At 41.6% G+C, this 19,089-nt stretch overlaps 2 protein-coding genes across 2 annotated transcripts; both read right to left on the bottom strand.

The window, feature by feature from the left end:
• Positions 1 to 7,136: 7,136 nt before the first annotated feature.
• Positions 7,137 to 8,216, bottom strand: LOC127760846 (salt stress-induced protein-like). The gene is made up of 2 exons (XM_052285167.1): positions 7,998 to 8,216; positions 7,137 to 7,373 (listed from the first exon to the last, which is right to left on the bottom strand). Exons 1-2 carry the CDS (start codon positions 8,214 to 8,216, stop codon positions 7,137 to 7,139), a joined length of 456 nt encoding a protein of 151 aa, XP_052141127.1.
• Positions 8,217 to 15,573: 7,357 nt separating this feature from the next.
• Positions 15,574 to 19,089, bottom strand: LOC127766426 (pentatricopeptide repeat-containing protein At4g14850-like). Its single transcript, XM_052291496.1, has one exon. It carries the CDS (start codon positions 18,821 to 18,823, stop codon positions 16,190 to 16,192), a length of 2,634 nt encoding a protein of 877 aa, XP_052147456.1. The 5' UTR covers positions 18,824 to 19,089; the 3' UTR covers positions 15,574 to 16,189.

The raw sequence follows: 19,089 nt of genomic DNA, 5'->3' as shown, positions 1-19,089 counted from the left end.
ACCTTGAGTACTCCCTCCGTACTCGTAAAAGAAGTCGTTTAGGACATCGACACGGTCTCCAAAACACAACTTTGACTTCTTTTTTCTCTAAAAATATTTATTGAAAAGTGATATATATATTTGTGATAGTATTTTTCAAGACAAATCTATTTATATAATTTTTATATTTTCAAACTAAACAACTTGAGAGTTATTCATGATTTATATTCCTAAGGTTTGACTTAAACATTGTCCTAAACGACTTGCTGTATTAGTATGGAGGGAGTACATCGTATGCCCCACAATGTTACCCGAAGACATGCCACCATTAGAGCAAGTTTAATAATATAGCCAACTACTAACTCCAAATCATCTATAAACAATGTAATAGCCAATTCATATAATAGTTGCTTACTATACTATTAATACCTGGTCCTACCTATCGTACACACATTACGTTTTGGAGTCCGTGCTACAGCTGGCTACAAATCTGTAGCCCGCTGCTCTTCTCTCTCTTCCTTTATCTCTTTAAAATATTTCTATAGCTGGCTTCACTACAACAAATATACCTTGTAGAGACATTTTTAAAATGCCTTTACAATGTTATAGAGACATTTTGAAGAATGTCTCATAAGTGCCTTTTGGTGAATTGTCTCTATGAACTAAGAGACATTTTATAAGATGTCTATGCAAATAGATACACTTTGTAGAGGCATTAATATGTTGCGGCAACTATAGCAAATCAATAGAAAAAAAAGGAAAAAAAATATTATCCTTTACCAATCCTTGAACTCATGATCTTTTGAGTTGACCATTTTTATCTTCAATGCACTAACCATCTTAACCTCATATAATTATATGCAAATATGTGATTTGTGTTACTTATATTTAGTTACTTGATATATATTAATATTTGAAAAAATGCCTTTACATCGTTTTAAATGCCTTAAGAAAATGCCTTTCGATATGAGGCAAATTTTAAAGTGCCGAAAAGATGTCTCAACAAGATAAATTTAACAAAATATGCTAAAAATGTCTCTAAAGTGTCTCTAGAGTAAAAATATTTTAGGCGATTTTGAAAGTGCCTCTAAAAAGTGTCAATAGAATAAAGAGCTTCAAAACTTAGAGTCATTTTGAAAATTGTCTCTACAAAAAAGCCTCTACATAAAGTTTTAGTTGTAGTGCTTATAGCATGCTATTGTACCTGCTCTTATAATAGTGAGCTATAAGCCTAGTATAAGTTTATGTGGAGGAGAGAGGTAGTGAAAAATCAAGGATGTTAGCTGTCATGCAAGAGTTAGCTTATCACAAGCCACAAGACAAATACATTAAATGTATAAGTGAGAGATAGAGAGAGGAGAAGAAAATTGTAGCTAACTTTATAGCTAATATATTATACTATATGTTGGCTTTAAGATGAGCTAACAGTAGTATGTGAGCTCTACTATTATCCTTGAGGGAGGTAGATGCCGCCAAATACACAGCCGAGGAAAGGATCCTCTTAGGTAGAGATTAAAACGGAACGGATACGAACGGATAATGCTCATACCATATTCGTTTTTATATTTTTTGTTGGATGCGAAAACGAATACGAATAGCTCGGATACGAATTATCTCGAATAGAATAAGGGTCGAATATGATCATACACGAATACGGAAATATTTTTTTTCTCGGAATACGAAAACCACCTCAACTTCTAATAGAAACAAGGAACAATTGCTTTTTGACCCGTTTCGAAGCCCAACTACCAAATGTTTTCCTAGTTTGCTTATTTTACCCCGCTTTTCAAAATTGAACATCCTGACTGACCCTATTTCCATACACCGTTAGGGTTTTATTTAGAAAAATAGAAAAAAATATATATTATTCGAATGGACCAAAATACCCTTGAAGAGGGTTGAACCCTATCCATTCGGCTCAACCTCTCCTCCCCTCTCTCTCATTCGGCCTAACCCTATCCATTTGGCACTGGCGGGGACGGCACGCGTCGCATCCTGTCTACGCGAGTAGAAGGGGATCTGCCATGGCGCCAGCATGTAGAGGGAGGGAGCGCTGGCAAGCAGGGGAGCACGTGGTGGTGGTTGCTGCACTTAGAGGAAGGGCTACGGCGGCACCGGCGTGCAGAGAAAGGGAGCGACAGAAGCACTGGCGCATGGAGGGAGGGGGCAAAGTGTGTTGCGCGTAGCGACAGCGTCGGGGGAGGCGGCGGTTGCGACACTCAGAGGGAGGGCCATGGCGGCGCCGTTTTGCGGAGGAAGGCTCCGGTGGAAGCGCCGGCATGCAGGGGATGGGGTTGGGGCAGCGCGGCGGGTGCAGCGCGCAGTGTCGGCGTCGGGGGTGGCGGCGGTCACGACGCTCAGAGGGAGGACCATGGTGGCACCGGCGTTGGAGGAAGGGAGCGGCGGAAGCGTTGGGGGTAGCGGCTGTAAAAAAATCTACCATAATTTTATCCAATTTTGTTTACTTGATTTTGTCAAAAATCAACCAAATTAGTCAAAATTTTTAAATGTAAGCCAAATCTATCAAACTTGCCTCGAATGTGAAAGACGTGTTAAATTTATTACAAATATGTCAAAAGATCCGAATATATGCATGTTTTGATATAACAAGGTCAAATAAGCATAACATAACAGGGTCGAATAAGCAAGAGCAAAATGTACTATTTGCCCCCTTAATGCTATTAACTCGTCCTAATGGAATACGGTCAGACGACATATTCGATTTTGAAAATAGGGTCAAATAAGCAAAGTATGAAAAGTAGGGCCAAATTTGTAGTTACGCTTTGAAGCCCACAACCGCCGGAGCCGTGACTCCAACGTCGCGCTCCGCTCCCTCCTCTCTCGCTGGCCACCGCGCGCCGGGCACCGCTCCCTCCTCTACCTATAGTAGGCCAAATGGGCGGCCCAGCCAGCGGGCCGTGCCGTGCCAGCCACGTGCCGTCCCTCAGGCCCAGGCACGGCCCAAGGGGACGCCGTGCCGTACGGTGCTGGCACTGGCCCATTAGTAGCACGTGGGCCGGCGCAGGCCCGAAGGCACGCGAGAGGCCGAGAGGGGAAGCGCGCCAGCGCCACGCCGCCACGCGCGCGGTCTCGCCTCGCGCACAAATCGCGCCGTCGCCTACCGCCTGCCTGGCGCGCGACGCGTGGAGGCGAAAGATTGGAGCCACGGCTCGCCCGACGCGGCGCGGTGGCGACGCAAGCGTGCGTAGGAGAGGGAGGTTTAGGGTGTGTTTGGTTCGTGGTTAAGGTTGGATAGGATATGGCCATCTATATTTATAGGGATATGGTGGTCCACTTTTTTGTTTAATTGGGTGGATATGGCCATCCAGTTTTTTTTGGTTGAGTGGATGACAATGGATTGAATGAAGATAACAACATATTAATTAATAATAAAATGTGTTAATTATCATTAATATAGCTATAATTTGTACTAATTAACAACAAAATAGACTAATTATATCTAATCAACACTAATTTTGACAAGTTACAAGATTAGTAAAGGTGGATATCCTCATCCGGCCGGATACACTCATCCAACATCTTTGTGAAATATTCCCTCTTCGGGCCGCCCTATCCACCCTCGCCCACCAACTAAACACACTCAAAAACTGGATCGCCAACTTCCATCCAGGGATATCCCTCCAACCAAACACACCCTAAATTGTTTTTGACGTCCCAAGGTCGTTTTGACCAAAAAAAAAATTATGCGAAAAGAAAAAGGATGCATGCTGGTTGGGTGCATGCATGTTTTTGAGTTTTGACGTTGCCAAGGTCGTTTAGAGCAAGTTTAATAGTATAGATCAACTACTATTAATTCATCTATAGCCAATCTAATAGCTCATTCATACAATAGTTACATAATACACTATTAATACATGGTCCCACTTGTCATACACATACTGCGTCTTGGAGTCCGTGCTATAGCTGGCTACAAATCTGTAGCCCGTTTCTCTTCTCTCTCCATATTTATCTCCTTAAAATATGTTTGCAGCATGCTATCGTACCTGCTCTTATGCAGCGATACTACGGGAGAATTAATTCAAGAAGCAATTAATGCATGTTTGTGGGGGGTGGCTGCACGCCTGCACTGCCTTTTCGGTTCCCGTGCATGCCACACAAACCAACCATGCACGCATGCAAACTGTAAAAAAGGAGCGAGTGGTTTAACTAATCTCGGAAAAATCTCTCGCAATTAAATCCCCGCATCTATGCACCCAGTAAAAAAGGAAATTCATTGGCCTCTCCTGCCATGCCGGGCCACGTGTCGGGCCCTGCCGTGCTGGCCCACGGGCTTTGGCGTCGGCACGGCCCGGCCCATAAGCTCGCGGGCTCGTGCCGACATGGTCGGTTACTATAGCATCATGCTAGGGCCGGCCCGACATAGCATGGCCCATTTGGCCAGCTATAACTCTATCGCTGGCAGCCGCGCGCCGGGCTGAGAGTGACATATGGGGCCCACGTGGGCCCATCTTTTCTTTTATTAATTTTTGTGTGAAACTGACATGTGGGTCTCACGAGGTTTATTATTTTTCCGAATCAAATTGCCACATAAGCACCACGTTAATACCACATCAGATCAAGACCAAGTCAAATTAACCACGTAGGCGCCACGTCAGCCAAAACCGCCGAGGGACCTCATCTGTACTGGTTTTGACAGTTGAGAGACCCGTTGTATCTGGTTTTTCGATTGAAGGATGAAAATCAGATTCGTTGATAAGTTAAGGGACCTTGGATGAACTTATCCTTTCTATATAAGTTGGATGACTATGATTACATGACATACACATTGGACATATATATTAAAATTTCGGCTTAAATCTTCCTTTTCACTCCTTATTATCTCTCACTTACAAATAAATACCTACCACTGTGTAATGATAAATTGATAACTTACAACTGACGTACGCAAATATGTTATACTGTTAGTTATTCAAAGTTGTTCGTTTAACCTTTCAAAATAGGCAAAACCGCCATCCAAAATCTAAGGCCATGTCATACCGCTGCCTGAGAAGTTAAAGTGAAAATCATATTGTAAGTGGGCACAATTTATATTAGGACAATTGCATTCGTGACCCCACTTTGAATCCCAATTGATATTTTACCCTCATTTTTAAGGTTTGCAATTTTGCCCCCACTTTTTGAAAAACGTTTGCCCTCACTTTTAACGCCTAGTTTTGATGGTGTTAGTTTTTAGGGTGAAAGGATGTTTATACCCTTAGTTGTTGTTGCATTTTTGCCCTTACAAATAAGCCACAATACATAGAAGTCATAGATAGCAAGTATTACTTAGCGTCACAGTCCTAAATACCGAAGGTAATTTATCCTACGAATCAAACTGAATCAAGGGATAACCACAATGGCATGAATAGATCAAATTACATGTTAATCTCTTCAATGAAAATCTGCTCCATTGATAGGAAATCCTCCATTAAAGCTCTTCCCCTCACCTTCACCTCACCTACACCGAGCGCCTGTTCACTTTGATGCCAAAAAAAAAAAACCTTACCAAAATTTGGCATTGCCAAAATTTTGGCATAGTTGCCAAAATTAGGCAACTTACCAAAATTTTGGCAGGATTTCTTATATAGTTACCAAAATTTGGCAGCAAATTAAATGTAGCCACTTTTTTGATAACTTTACCAAAATTTGGTAAGGTTGAAAATGGCCAAAGTGAACAGGCCCCGAGCCTCTCTTCTTCCCGCCTAACACCAAGCCTAGCGGCCGCCACTCGCCGCACTGAGTTCCCATCTACCGACTTCTCGCTCTATTGGTAAAGGGAGCTTGATCTTGCCTCTTCCACTCCCAATGACGCGCTCCCCGCCTCTCTTCTCTCGTTCCCGCGCGTGGCCGCGTTGGTGCCATCTCTTTTTGCGCAGGGAAGGAAGAAAACGAAAATTTCTGTTGGTAGTTTAACAGAAGGGTCTGCTTTCAATTTTTGGAAATTGAATTTAGGCTTTCTTTTGAAAGGATGAGTTTTTTTCACTTCTTATTTTCAGTGTAGGAAACCCCAAAAAACAAATTTTAGGGATAAATTATTGCTAATCTGCCGGTGATGCTCTTATCAACAGGGCGATAATTTGGGAGATGGGAACTCCAAATCTTGGGCATGAGAGTAGAGAATTTTTGGACTAAAATCCCTCAAAATCAGTTTTGGGAATGGATTAGAGGGACTATTGGTGATGCTCTTACTTTAATTAGAGTTACCGAGTTCCTATACCATTAACACTCTGTAACTTACCAGACAGCGAAAGGTAGGTGAAGACGGGAAAATATACGGTAGAAATACATGTGTAGTGGAAACTTGAAAACTAACGTTGGATCGAAAAATGGACTGTCCGAGATTCGTCCACGTCATCACAAACAAAAATTTTATTCATGGATTTACTCATGAGTGACATGGACAAATCTCGAGCATCAATTTTGATCCAATGGTAATTTTCAAGTTTTCACTATATATGTGGTTTCTACCACATATTTTACCGCCGAAGACGGCAAAGGGAAGGGTCAGACCTCTCCTCCATCAGCTTACTCTCCCGGTTCCTCCCCTCACCATGTTCACAGGCAGAGAATTGAACCATTAGCATGTCCGAGACAATTTTGGACTAAACACAATACATCCTCCTCATATATATATATGGTGTCTCACGGTTCTTTATTCAATCATATAACGCTTGATGAATATTAACAAGACAAAGCAGACCTTCCAAGGGATCAAGTGAACACATACAAATGATCCCCGACTTATTGCAATTACACACGTGCACGACACACAACACAGGTGGAACTATAATTAATTACAACAATATGGTTTTTCTTCGACAAAATACATATATATCAACTGTCATCGTCGCTACTGTCGTTGCAGCAGTAACGACACCGTGGCACATATGTCCTTCCTCTATTTCTAAATATTTGACACCGTTAACTTTTTAGCACGTATTTGACAGTTCGTCTTATTCAAAAACTTCTATGAAAAATATAAATCTATGAGTATACATAAAAGTATATTTAAGAATAAATCAAATGATAGAAAAAGAATCTATAATTACTTAATTTTTTTAATAAGACGAATGTTCAAATATGTTTAAAAGAATCAACGACATCAAATATTTAGAAATGGAGGGAGTATATAAATAGGCGTAGCGTGCCCAGGATCATCATGGGCGGATGTAGACGCCAACTGCATCAAGGAGTGCTCCAGAGCGTCCAAAGAAACCAACAACAGTAGCGTTGCCCTGCAGCGGAACATTGAAGGGTGTTCCGCTCTTGTCACCCAGCTCATACGTTGTAGCATCGGTGACGATCTTCAGGTATGTCACAATGTCGGCCAAGGTTCCAAACGGGCCATGGGTTCCAGAGAATTCCTTCACACGCTCTGTAGGGCCAATCTTGAACTGAAATTGCGAGAAGATGATTTGATTTAGTTGCATGCATGGTATGCTAGATTGGCTGTCATGTTTTGGCTTCTATGTTATTGCAGCGGAAAGCTAAAGAAAACTATTGTACGCTAGAATGTGGTCACTAATTAATCACCAACTAATGCCGTATACAGAATCTGATTTCGACTCCTAAGAATCATTGTGCTCCATTTTTCCGTACAGACAACGGTAGGAACGGACTCAGACCGACTGCAAGGCCTATGGTTCTTTTTTACTGAAATTATTGTCAGACCTTACCCAGCATATATCAATAAAACAAAATCCAGCATATGGTATTTTGTCAGGAGCTCAACCTAACATGGTGGAAATTTATATTCGCTCATGGGCTTTCAAGAACAAAGCTCTGAACCATATATAGCCAGAGGGTGCCCAGGTCCGCCTGTTGATAACCAGTGGCGGAGCTAGCTAGCCATAGTTTTTTCAAACATATGGCTCAATTAGTTGAATTTATATAATTTTACCTTTATCTTCTAGTTTTGAAGTTTTTAAATAGAATTTCAATGAATATTTTGGATTAGGAGTAGGGCTACAGCCCTAGCTGCCCTACTCTGGTCTCCGCCCCAGGATGACAATGTATACCGTAGTAGGGCTTCCGCCAGGACCACCCCATGGACCAACCACATGCTCCAGTCCATCCATTCCCACGTAGGAGAAGGTGATAGCATCAATCGCTTGTCCACTGCGAATAGTCACGCTAGTGAGTTTGCAGGGTGGCACATTGATGTCCTGAGCGGACCCTCCATTTCCACCCCACTGCCCAATCTTCACCAGCGCCATATGTGCTCTGCATACACTCATGGGCTAGTTTTAGCTATAAAAAGAGCACAAAACCAACTGAAAGAATTTGAGATACAAATTAAATTGAAGCACACAACATATAATGTAACAATAGCATTATACAGATAATGCTGACAAGAGATGGAAGAGCAATATTAATGAAGCACATAAAATAACTACATGCTATATTTGTATATAATACCTCACACTTGAATTGAATGTTGTCTTACGAAGATGGTAGGTATGTTTATGTGATCCTTTTGAGAATAGGAGGCCTCTATTTATAGTGGTCTAGATAGAGCCTAGGTGGTATAATCTAGTCTTCATTCGCCTTTCTTTTTCTTTTTGGGGAGTCTACATTTGATTTTGATCAGGTACATTCTTCAAAACCCCATTCGCGATGTTAACCCCTAGTATACGTAACGGTAGTCAGTTGATGAGGCACACATTTGGTATAGAAATCCGGATGCTTTAATTTCTTAGTAAAATTATCTATTATATAAAAGTTTCAATAATGTGTAGTTTCTGGTTAGACGGGTCAACTTTGCTCGTTTATAGCAACACCATTTGAATGCATATGTGCAATGAATCCTCATCAGTGTGAGGGGCGGCCACTTGATAGCATCGCTACTGGAGAAACCATATTTGGTTGGTGCCCAAAATCCACAATAATCCCGATTTGAATAGGAACCGGGACTAAAGAATATCTTTAGTCAAGGTTAAAAGACCCGACGACACTTTTTGATACCAATCGGGACTAAAGACTTATTTTTAGTCCCGGTTGTTAAACATCTGGGAAAAAAAAAATCATCCAAACTGCCGTGCACGCACCCCTCCTCGTCCTCCCCGCCCCCAATTCTCAGCCAAACCTTATCTCTCCTCTCTTCTCCTCTTTTCACCCTCATTCTAACCTTATCTCTTCCCCATCTCCTCCTCCTCCTCCTCTTCTCCTCTCACCCCTCTCATTGCCCTTATTCTCTCCCCCCTTCCCTCCGATGAGGCGGCCGGGCGGCGGCGGCGAAGGCCAGCGCAGCGGAGTGCGGAGGGCGGCGGCCGGCCACAAGGTAGTGCACGGCCGGGCGGCGGCCAGGCGCAAGGTGGCTGGCAGCGACTCAGCGCACGACCGGGCGGCGACTGGGCGGAAGGCGGCTGGCGGCCCATGGCCGGGCGGTGGCGAATGGCGATGGTGGATTTTTCTTTTTTGTATTATTTGTATGGAATGATTTGTATGTTTTGTTGGAGATATTTTTGTTGATTTGGGGATGATTTTATGATTGATTTGTGGATTATGGATGATTTTATTGTGCATAATTTGTGGATAATTTTATTGTGAATGATTTGTGTGGGGGAACATATACAAGCAGCAAAAAAACAATAAATAAAAGAAAAAAACAACCGGACTGATTCGGACGTGGCCCAAGTTCATATTGGACTAAAGATAGATTTTCTTTAGTCCCAATTGATAATACCTACCGGGACTAAAGATGGATTTTTAGTCCCGGTTATTTCACCCAGAACTAAATATAGTCTTTAGTCCCAGATTCATACTCCCGGACAGGGGAGTAGAAGGGATTACGAACCGGGGGTAAATACCCTTTCTTCACTAGTGCATATAGCAACTGCAAAAAATCCTTAACTAGCATGTCGATCGAATACGTACTGGCAGCTCGACATAACATTATCCTGCTGTTTCTCTAGTATCCACTAGATGTTGTTAGTGACTTGACTTTAGATGGACAAGCGTGCACGCCTAAGGTGAAGCATAATTATCAGAAACCCAAGATGAGGTATACGCCGCGTCTTCATTACAGGGATACACTGTTTTGTTTGAGGGAATTTGATACAGGAATACTGGCAGCTAATATTGGTGTATATATATGTCCCTTTCTGATCAAATCATCAAATGGATAATGCACACCCGTCAAAAAAAAAAAGGATAATGCGCACACATGGCTAATCCATGTAAAGCGTAGAACAATAAATAGTAACTAAAATGAGGTAATAACTACAAGGTAAGATAGAACCATGTTGATGCATATGCCGCTGATGTATAGAAAAAAAAAACCCTGTTATTAGCGTGGAAGTGACTCGATCCATATGTCGCTGGTTCCGTACAAGTGGCTTGATTAGTTTGCTTGGTACGTAATAACCGTTATCATCTATATATTGAATTATTTGCCGCTATAGTTCTGTACAGGTTGTTTGATCGATCTGCTTGATACTACCTCCATATTTTAATATTTTAATGTATAACGCTGTTAATTTTTTATCCAACGTTTGACCATTCGTCTTATTAAAAAAATTATGTAATTGTCATTTATTTTATTGTGACTTGATTTATCATCAAATGTTCTTTAAGCGTGACATAAATATTTTTATATTTGCATAAAAATTTTAAATAAAACAAATGGTCAAACGTTGATAAAAAATTAACGACGTCATACCTTAAAATACGGAGGGAGTACATGGTTATGGACGAGAAGCGTACGTGCACGGGCATAGAAGTTTGAAGGGCTTATTCGATTTGAAGAAATTGTAACCTATAGGAATAGAAAAAAAAAGACGAATCTGAATGAACCTACACATCAATTAATCCTTAGGAAATGTTCCAGAAGGTTAAGGGCCCCTTTAAATCGTAGGAATGAAAAAACAGATGAATAGGAAAAACACAGGATTTTGACAGAAATACAATTGTAAAACAGATGATTGCAAAACACAGGAAAAATATAGGAATGGTCGTTTGATTGGACCATAGGAAAAACGCAGGAATCAGATGAGAGAGATAGACTAAGAGGAAATGTTCCAAGAGGTTAAACCTCTTGCTAACTTTCCTCCAAAATGTGCATAGGATTACCTATTTCATAGGAATTTTAAAGGATTGGATATGATTCAATCCTTTGTTTCAAAGGTCTTCATGGGATTTTTTTTTTCATTGGATTGAAATCCTCCAAAATTCCTACATTTTTCCTACAAATCAAATGGGCCCTAAGTGATGAAAAATTTCCTATAATTTCTCGATACAACTAGTAGGAAAGAAAAAAAATTCTTTGATTTTCCTATACTCCATTCCTACAATCCGAATGATACTAATCTCAACTATCATAAAAATCGAAGATGTTTCCACCAGAATTTTGGTACGTCATCGATGTTTAAATCGGTTTTAATTTTATGATTGGTTTTAATCTATATACCTAATAAAAAAATTCGTAAGGCTTCCGGTTTTTTATGCCCTATTCGGATTTTTTTCATCGCCGCCGTTTCCTTCCTATGTGGTTTTCTTTATTTTCCAGCTTTTTTCATACGGTTTTTTATGGTCCGTCCGGATTTTTTCATACGGTTTTTTGTGGTCTGTCCGGATTTTTTCGTCGCGGTTTTATATTTTCTGGTTTTTTCAGCTGCCTTTTTTCGTTGTGATTTTTTTCTTGCATACGGTAAGGGCTTCCGGTTTTCTTTTCGTCACCATCTTTTTCCTTCGCCAAGCCGAATCCTAGCTCCATCGCCACGTTGATATGTCTCTCCATGTGTTTCTTCCTCCAATTGATTCCCCACTCCCCTCATCATTTTTTCCATGATTTCCCCCTTAAATTTGACTTTAATTTGCTGGATTTAATCTCCATTTAACCATCGCCAATGATGGTCGGCCAGCGAGTTTCATCTACCGTTTTATATCCCCGAGTTTTGTTCGCTCCGATTTTGGGGAAAACGGAAAGAGAAAATCGAGTAGATCAAAAGCCCTAAACCAATTTTAGAAGATCGAGAAAGATTCGGCCGGATTTAATGGGGGAAGAATCAGCTCTGGCATCGTAATGGCACAGCACCATCTTCTGGAGGTTGAAGACGTGTGAGCTAGACCTAAGACTCCACCTGTGGGTTGGGCCAAAGAGAGGAAGTCCGAGCAGAGGAAGGTAGCAAGTGGGCTGGGGCTGAAAAAGAAGAAAGGGATGGGCTTTCGGCCCAAAACTAAGAAAGGAGTATATTGTATACTGATTCAAAAACATCTTACCCGTTGTAATGCACGGACATTTTTTCTAGTAAAAGTTAATTCTTAGAAATTCAAATGCTTTACCTTTCCTCCAAACAGAATAAGCCCTTAATGGATTGAGAGGTGCACACAATTACATAGGCACTAGTGTTGGATGGAACACTAAGAAAATTTTGGTGGGCCAAATCAAATCAGTTTAATTGGTTCATCAGTTTGACATTTTTACTCTAGTGAAACCTATGGGTATCTATTATACCCATACCCAATTTTGTATGAGGGGGGGGGGGGGGGTAATACTACAATTTTTTTTACCCATTTTAACGGTATCTGTTAGATTTAAGTAAAATTTCATTCCAAGTATTTTAAATCAGTGTTCACAAAATACAAACCTGTTAAATTTTGCTGAACTTTGCTGGGATATTTGTATGTACTGGGTATGGGTAGAATAGGTACCCAAAGGTTTGATCTGTAGTGGGCATCAAACCATTGAGTGTAAAATTCAATTTGTTTGCCCACATGAGATGGCTTAAAGGGTTATTTACAAACGGCAGATATATTTAGGATGTTGGCAATGTATAATCAGGATTCAGCATTGCAATATATAACACACAGATGTTGGCAGTGCCTAATCAGGATTCAGTATTAACAAATAATGTCTTTTACGGTGTTTGGAGGTACCACCGTTCCAGGTATCTCCTAAACCAATTAATATCAACTGTTGATTTCTAAAGGATAATATATGTAGGAATAAGAAATAGTGTGTTAACAAGGATAGATTAGTAATTCGTCAATCCCCATACCCATCCATTGGCTAGTGGCATCCTATGCCGATGTGATTGTGTTAACCCACTTTCTCTGTGTCTAACCCTAAGTGAAAGGACGAGCAAGCCAGGAGCGGGGGCTGCTGAGCGCGGGTGCATAGGGCTTGCAGCGGCTGATGGTTACAGCACGCTGAAACAGTCATTGTTGTGAAGCTGTTAAATGGAATTGAAAAGTTTTGAGTAATTGATTTCTTGCGGAATTGATGCGCTAAATTGCTATGAGGATTTTTACCGTCAAACAGTACCCGAAAATACCAAATCGTGGTCATTGGATCGGGCTAGACAATACCTAATAATGCGCTAAGTTTTTTTTTCTTGTACGGTTCTCTTACTATTACAACAACTTTTACTTACAAAATTTGCACATTTTAGCTGCTGGTTATTTAAAAAAAATCCTCTTACCTCATACTAGCTGCTAGGAGATAAAATTAATATATTTTTTAGATAATGAAAATGGATTACATCTCCGGCTTCTGTCATAAGACATACAACAATAAGTTTAATAGTAATAAAAAGGTAAGATAAAAGTAAATCAAAATAAGAAATAAGGTGATGGGATAAATCTCCACCTCCCCTTTATTAATGACTAACGTTAAACCACATAATTTTTTTTAGCTAGCAATTCTAATGGAACTACGCACTCACAGTGGAATAAGAAACCCTTGGCTACCGATTCCAAGAGTGTAGCACCATTGCGCATAGTATCCTGCTCCTCCTGTGGTAGCATCGTAGACCAAAAGTGAAGCCAATAGGAAGACATGAAGATAACCTACATAAGATTAGATAATTGTTTACCATTAAAAACTTTATCATTACGACAACGCCAAATTGACCAATATACAATACTAGCTCCAATTAGAATCATCTTCTTAATGGACCTAGATACCCCTCTAAGCCAATTACCGAAAATGTTTTTAGCGTTACGGGGTGGGGGATATTAAAAGCAAAAAACACACATCTCCAAACAAACTAAGCGACATGACACTCAAAGAAAAGATGTTGGATTGTCTCTTGCGCATAGCAGAAAGAACAATGTTTGTCTCCCTCCCCCCTATTTTATTTTAGGCAGGTTATCTTTCGTTAGAATTACTTTCTTATGAAGAAACCACATAAAGACCTAAATCTTTAGTGGAATTTTCAAGTCCCACAGAATTCTCTTTTTATCCGAACATTACAGTTCATGATCTCGGCATATATAGATTTGACGGAAAATTGATCATTCTTATAGAGCGACCATACAAAGCAGTCATTTTCATTTGACAGAGTTATATTAGCTAGCCTGAGGATCAAATTGTTCCACTCGATTAGCTTTTGGCCAACAATAGCTCTCCTAAAAGAGATATTATTAGCGGCGTTGTGCTCATAACCTCTGCCACAGTAGACTACTTCTTTCGAGCCACATTATATAATATAGGGTATTGATCTTTGAAAGCACGCGATCCCAACCACGTGTCTTCCCAAAATCTTATGTTTGTTCCATTGCCACATCTAAAAGAACCAAAACTAAGAAATCGGTCTTTGACTTTCATTAAACCGGCCCAGAACTGAGAAATACCAATCTTGCTGGACATACCAGAAAGAGGTTTACCCTTTAATTATTTATTCCGCAAAAGGTCTTGCCATAGGCCTTCACCATTAAACAACTGGAAAAGCCATTTGCTTAATAAGCAGCTATTTTTTATATCAAGGTTATGGACACCTAGTCCACCTTGATCTTTTGGTCGGCATATGTTTTCCCACTTAGTCTGTATTTTCTTTTCCGGTCATCATTACTCAAAAAAAAAACGTGACCTAAAGTAATTCAATCTTTGAAGCACACCTCCTGGAATTTCAGAGAAGGATAACATAAACAAGGGAAGGCTCGAAAGAACTGAGTTTAGGACCAACCTCCCACCGTATGACATATTTTTGCCTTTCCATGCGTTGAGTTTCCTCTCAAATCTATCTTCAACTCCTTTCCAATATTCTAAAAATTCTGAAAACTTGACATCCCAAAACACTTTTCAGAAAATGGCAAAGAAAATACATACAATACTTTTTAGAACAGAATTGTAAAACTTTGTCCCCTTCGATCTGATCATAGAGAAAATTCATTCCATAAAGTACTTTCCAGACCAGGAATATAAAAGATTTTCCCCTTCAGTTTCAGGTTAAACCAAGGCACCAAGATCAGGTTAAATACCATTAACTACCAAGCCATTAATTTTGTTTATAATTGTGATTGTGATTTGTGAGCTCAAAAATGACCTTAAACATATTAGTTTTTTCTGTTATAATCACCAATGCAAAAATAATAATAATAATAACTTAACATTTTATAGACAAAATTACCACCTTTCTGAACAAAAAAAGATCTAACATGGAGCAAAGTTTCTAGCAGCAACGGAAATTGGTTTCTCGTCTAACAGCAACAACAATTGGTTTCTCAGCTAGCAGCAACAACAAAGTTAGTTAAGGTATGCTCAGGTCAGCAGCATGGAGTACAGGCAAATTAGTACAGACAAGAATTCACATTAACCTCAATGAGCAGCAATCATAAAACTTGCCCCAATGAGCAGGAATAAAAAAAACTTCCCAGTTTGCAAAATTGAGGCCAAAGAATTCACTTGAAATTTTATTAAAAAAATGTTTTTCAATGCCAGCATTTTGGTAAAGTGATATACATACTTAACAACTAAAGTAGTCAGACCAACATGTATGGTTATATATTGAGTGGTTCGAGTGGTTAAAAGAATATACTTGGTTAAGGACCCCATTAGTTACCTATTATTTATTATAAACCATAATGGTTTATTAGTAATTAAACAATTTCTAGATAAAACTTTTACATATATGTTCTAAGCGACTTAAAAATTACTATAAGAGATACCAGGTTGTAAACTTGCTATAGCTAAATTCTGTTCTATCCTATAACAATTAAGAATGTCTAAAAAATCATGTACATGAGGACTGCTCCTTCGTTAACACAACAGAAAAAACAAAATTTTGGACCTTTCTGGCTAAGTGCGGAGTGTGTTGTAGATTCAGCTACAGAAACCACATAGCTTATCAAATACTCCAACAACTGCCTAAAATGGTTGCTAAAGTGGGTACACAATTTTGTAAATTGTTAAGCCTCTCTGAGCATGTGTATACTTTTCTGACCACCACAATTCTCAAAAAGCAACAAAAAATCCTGTTCCGAACTGTTTCTACCAGTAATCACCGCAAGAACATGTCCCATCTCTGAAATGATGGAATCGGTTGATGTCTCTGATGATAATTTCCCTTGAAACAATCTTTGAAATGAACTTAAATGCCACATGGCAATCTCTGCATATGCGCAGATTTTTCTTGACTCTAATGGGTGCTCCAGGTGGAGTGCTGAGCAAAGCGAATGCAACAGCTAGCCTTTCACTATGATGAGAAAGAAGCAACTCCTTTTCACTCCTGTCTAAATCATGGAGATCAACGTCTACATTTGGAACATAACCAGCTTTGCTCATTAGATCTCCCAATTCATCTAGCTTTGCGTATATCTCTTTTGTCAATGGGTGGCTCTTGTCACCAACAATGAAAGTATGCACCTTGTCCTTAACCTCAACCCAGCTCATGGCAGGTTCCTTCTTGATGTTACTGTCTTTCATTAGCTTTCGCACCTTAGCCACCTCATTCCACATGCCTGCAGATGCATAAGTGTTTGCAAGCAGAACATGTGTACCAGATTTCTCGGGCTCTAGGATGAAGAGCTTTTCAGCTGCCAGCTTTCCCAGTTCTGGGTCTTTGTGTACTCTTGAGGCTCCTAGTAGTGCCCCCCAAATTGAGGCATTTGCTTGGAATGGCATGCTGTTAACAAGCTCCATTGCATCGTCTAGTTTACCAGCACGGCCAAGCAAATCAATCATGCATGAGTAATGTTCCTCCGTCCTGTCAATGCCAAACATCTCTTTCATTGAATTGAAGTACCGCTTGGCCTCATCAACAAGTCCTGCATGGTTGCAAGCACAGAGAACACTAGTCATGGTGATGTGGTTTGGATTAATGCCTTCATCAACCATCCTGCCAAACAATTCCAATGCTCTCTTCCCATGCCCATGCTGTGCTAGCCCTCCGATCATTGCAGACCATGAGACAACTCCCCTCTCTGGCAGGCTGGAGAAAGCCAACTCTGCATCCTCTATGCTACCACACTTAGCATATGTGTACACAAGAGCATTCCCTGCAAACGCATCTGACATGAACTGTTGCTTGATCAGATGAGCATGGACTTGCTTCCCTTGCTCATAAGCTGATAAGCTAGCACAAGCATTCAGTAGGCTACTTAGCACGAAAGGATCTGGCTCAAGCCCCTTCCTTAGCATTTCCATGAACAGCTTTATTGCACCCTCACCATGGTCACACTGTGAGAGTGCTGTGATCATGGATGTAAAAGCTATAATGTCACCAGAAGAACATTCTTCAAACACTCTGTTTGCATCACTGAGACAACTGCACTTCCAATATGAATCAATAAGCCCATTGACAACATGAGCGTCAAATATGAAACCTATCTTCTCTGCAAGAGCATGAACCTGTCTTGTGGTGCTGGCTGCCTCCAAGCTTGCTGTGGACTTGAGAACAGCAGCCAATGTTGTCCTATTAACGCCGAGACCCTCCTTTCTCAACTCGTAAAAGAGGGACAAAGCCTCATCATGTCGCCCTCCATGAGAACAACCTGATATCAGTGCATTACACAGAATCAAATCCCTATGGAACATCCAATCAAACACCTTCCTTGCATCGTCCAAAAAATGGTTCTTTGCATACATATCCACAAGACCAACACCTATATAATCATCTGAATCTGCATTGACTTTGATCATGAACCCGTGGATTTGCCGACCCAAATCAAATGCCCCAGTACCAGCACAAGCCTTCAGGATGCTAGACAACGTAAACACGTTGGGAACCAGTCCTGAAGACTTCATCTGCAGTAACAACTCTATCGCACGGTGATCATGACCATTAAGTACGCACCCAGAAATTAAAGCATTCCAAGAGACCACATCCGAATCAGGCATTTTCTCAAAAATAAGAGAAGCAATATCAACACGCCCCATTTTCACATACATGTCAACCAATGCATTGGCCGTGAACACATCCTTGTCATAGCCCATCCGTACCACCATACCATGCACTTGTCTTCCAGCCTCTATATTCCTGGAACCCGTGCAGGCGTTCACCACGCAAGAGAACCCAAATTCAGTAGGCTGAATCCCACTCCACACCATCTCACCAAACACCTGGATGGCATCACCGCACTGGTCATTCTTGACATACGCTGACATCAGGCCATTCCAAGAGACGGCGTTCCTCTCGCTGCCAGCCTCATCGAACACCCTCCTCGCATCATCCATGAAGCCAAATCCACCGTACATGGCCACAAGCGCGTTCGCCACGAAGACGTCACTGCCAAACCCCGTAGCCATCGCCATGGCGTGCACCTGCGCACCGAGCCGGGCGTCCGGCACGCACTTGAGCACAACAGGGAGAGCGAACTCATTGCAGCATACACCCTCCGCGCGCATGCCGTGGAATGCCTGGATCGCACTCCGGGGCAGGCCGTTGTTGGAGTAGGCGGTGACGAGGGATGACCAGGAGACGTGGCACGGGTCAGGGATTTCGTCGAACATCCTGCGGGCGCAGCAGGGGCGGCGGCACTTGGAGTAGAAGGAGATGAGGTGATTGCGGAACGAGGCGAGGAGGCCGGACTTGAGGAGGTTGGCGTGGAGGTGCGCCCCCGGGAGCAGCGCCTGCGCCGCGGCGTAGCGGGTGAGCTGCTGGCTGATGGTGCCGGCGCTTCTCATCGGGAAAGGCGTAGTTACGGCACGAGCGGCGCCCGCCGGAGAGAATGCTCTAGGGTGGAGGGCCTTTGCTTCCCTTCACGCGGCTCTAGAGATGGCAACGGGGGCGAGGCCCCGGCGATGGCTGCACGGCGAATGGGACTTTGAGACGGTGGCCGCCGCGGGATTGATGGCGGCGGCGCCGAGAGAGGAGATCGGCGAGGCAGTGGTGGGTGATGGGGAGGAGATGGACATGGAGGCGGTGGGGAGGAGGAGGAGGACGCGGCGGC

The sequence above is a fragment of the Oryza glaberrima genome, chromosome 1 (genome assembly GCF_000147395.1).
Source record: "Oryza glaberrima chromosome 1, OglaRS2, whole genome shotgun sequence".
Lineage (NCBI taxonomy): Eukaryota > Viridiplantae > Streptophyta > Magnoliopsida > Poales > Poaceae > Oryza > Oryza glaberrima.
The sequence above is the reverse complement of the archived record's forward strand: the minus strand, read 5'-3'. Positions and strand labels throughout refer to the sequence as shown.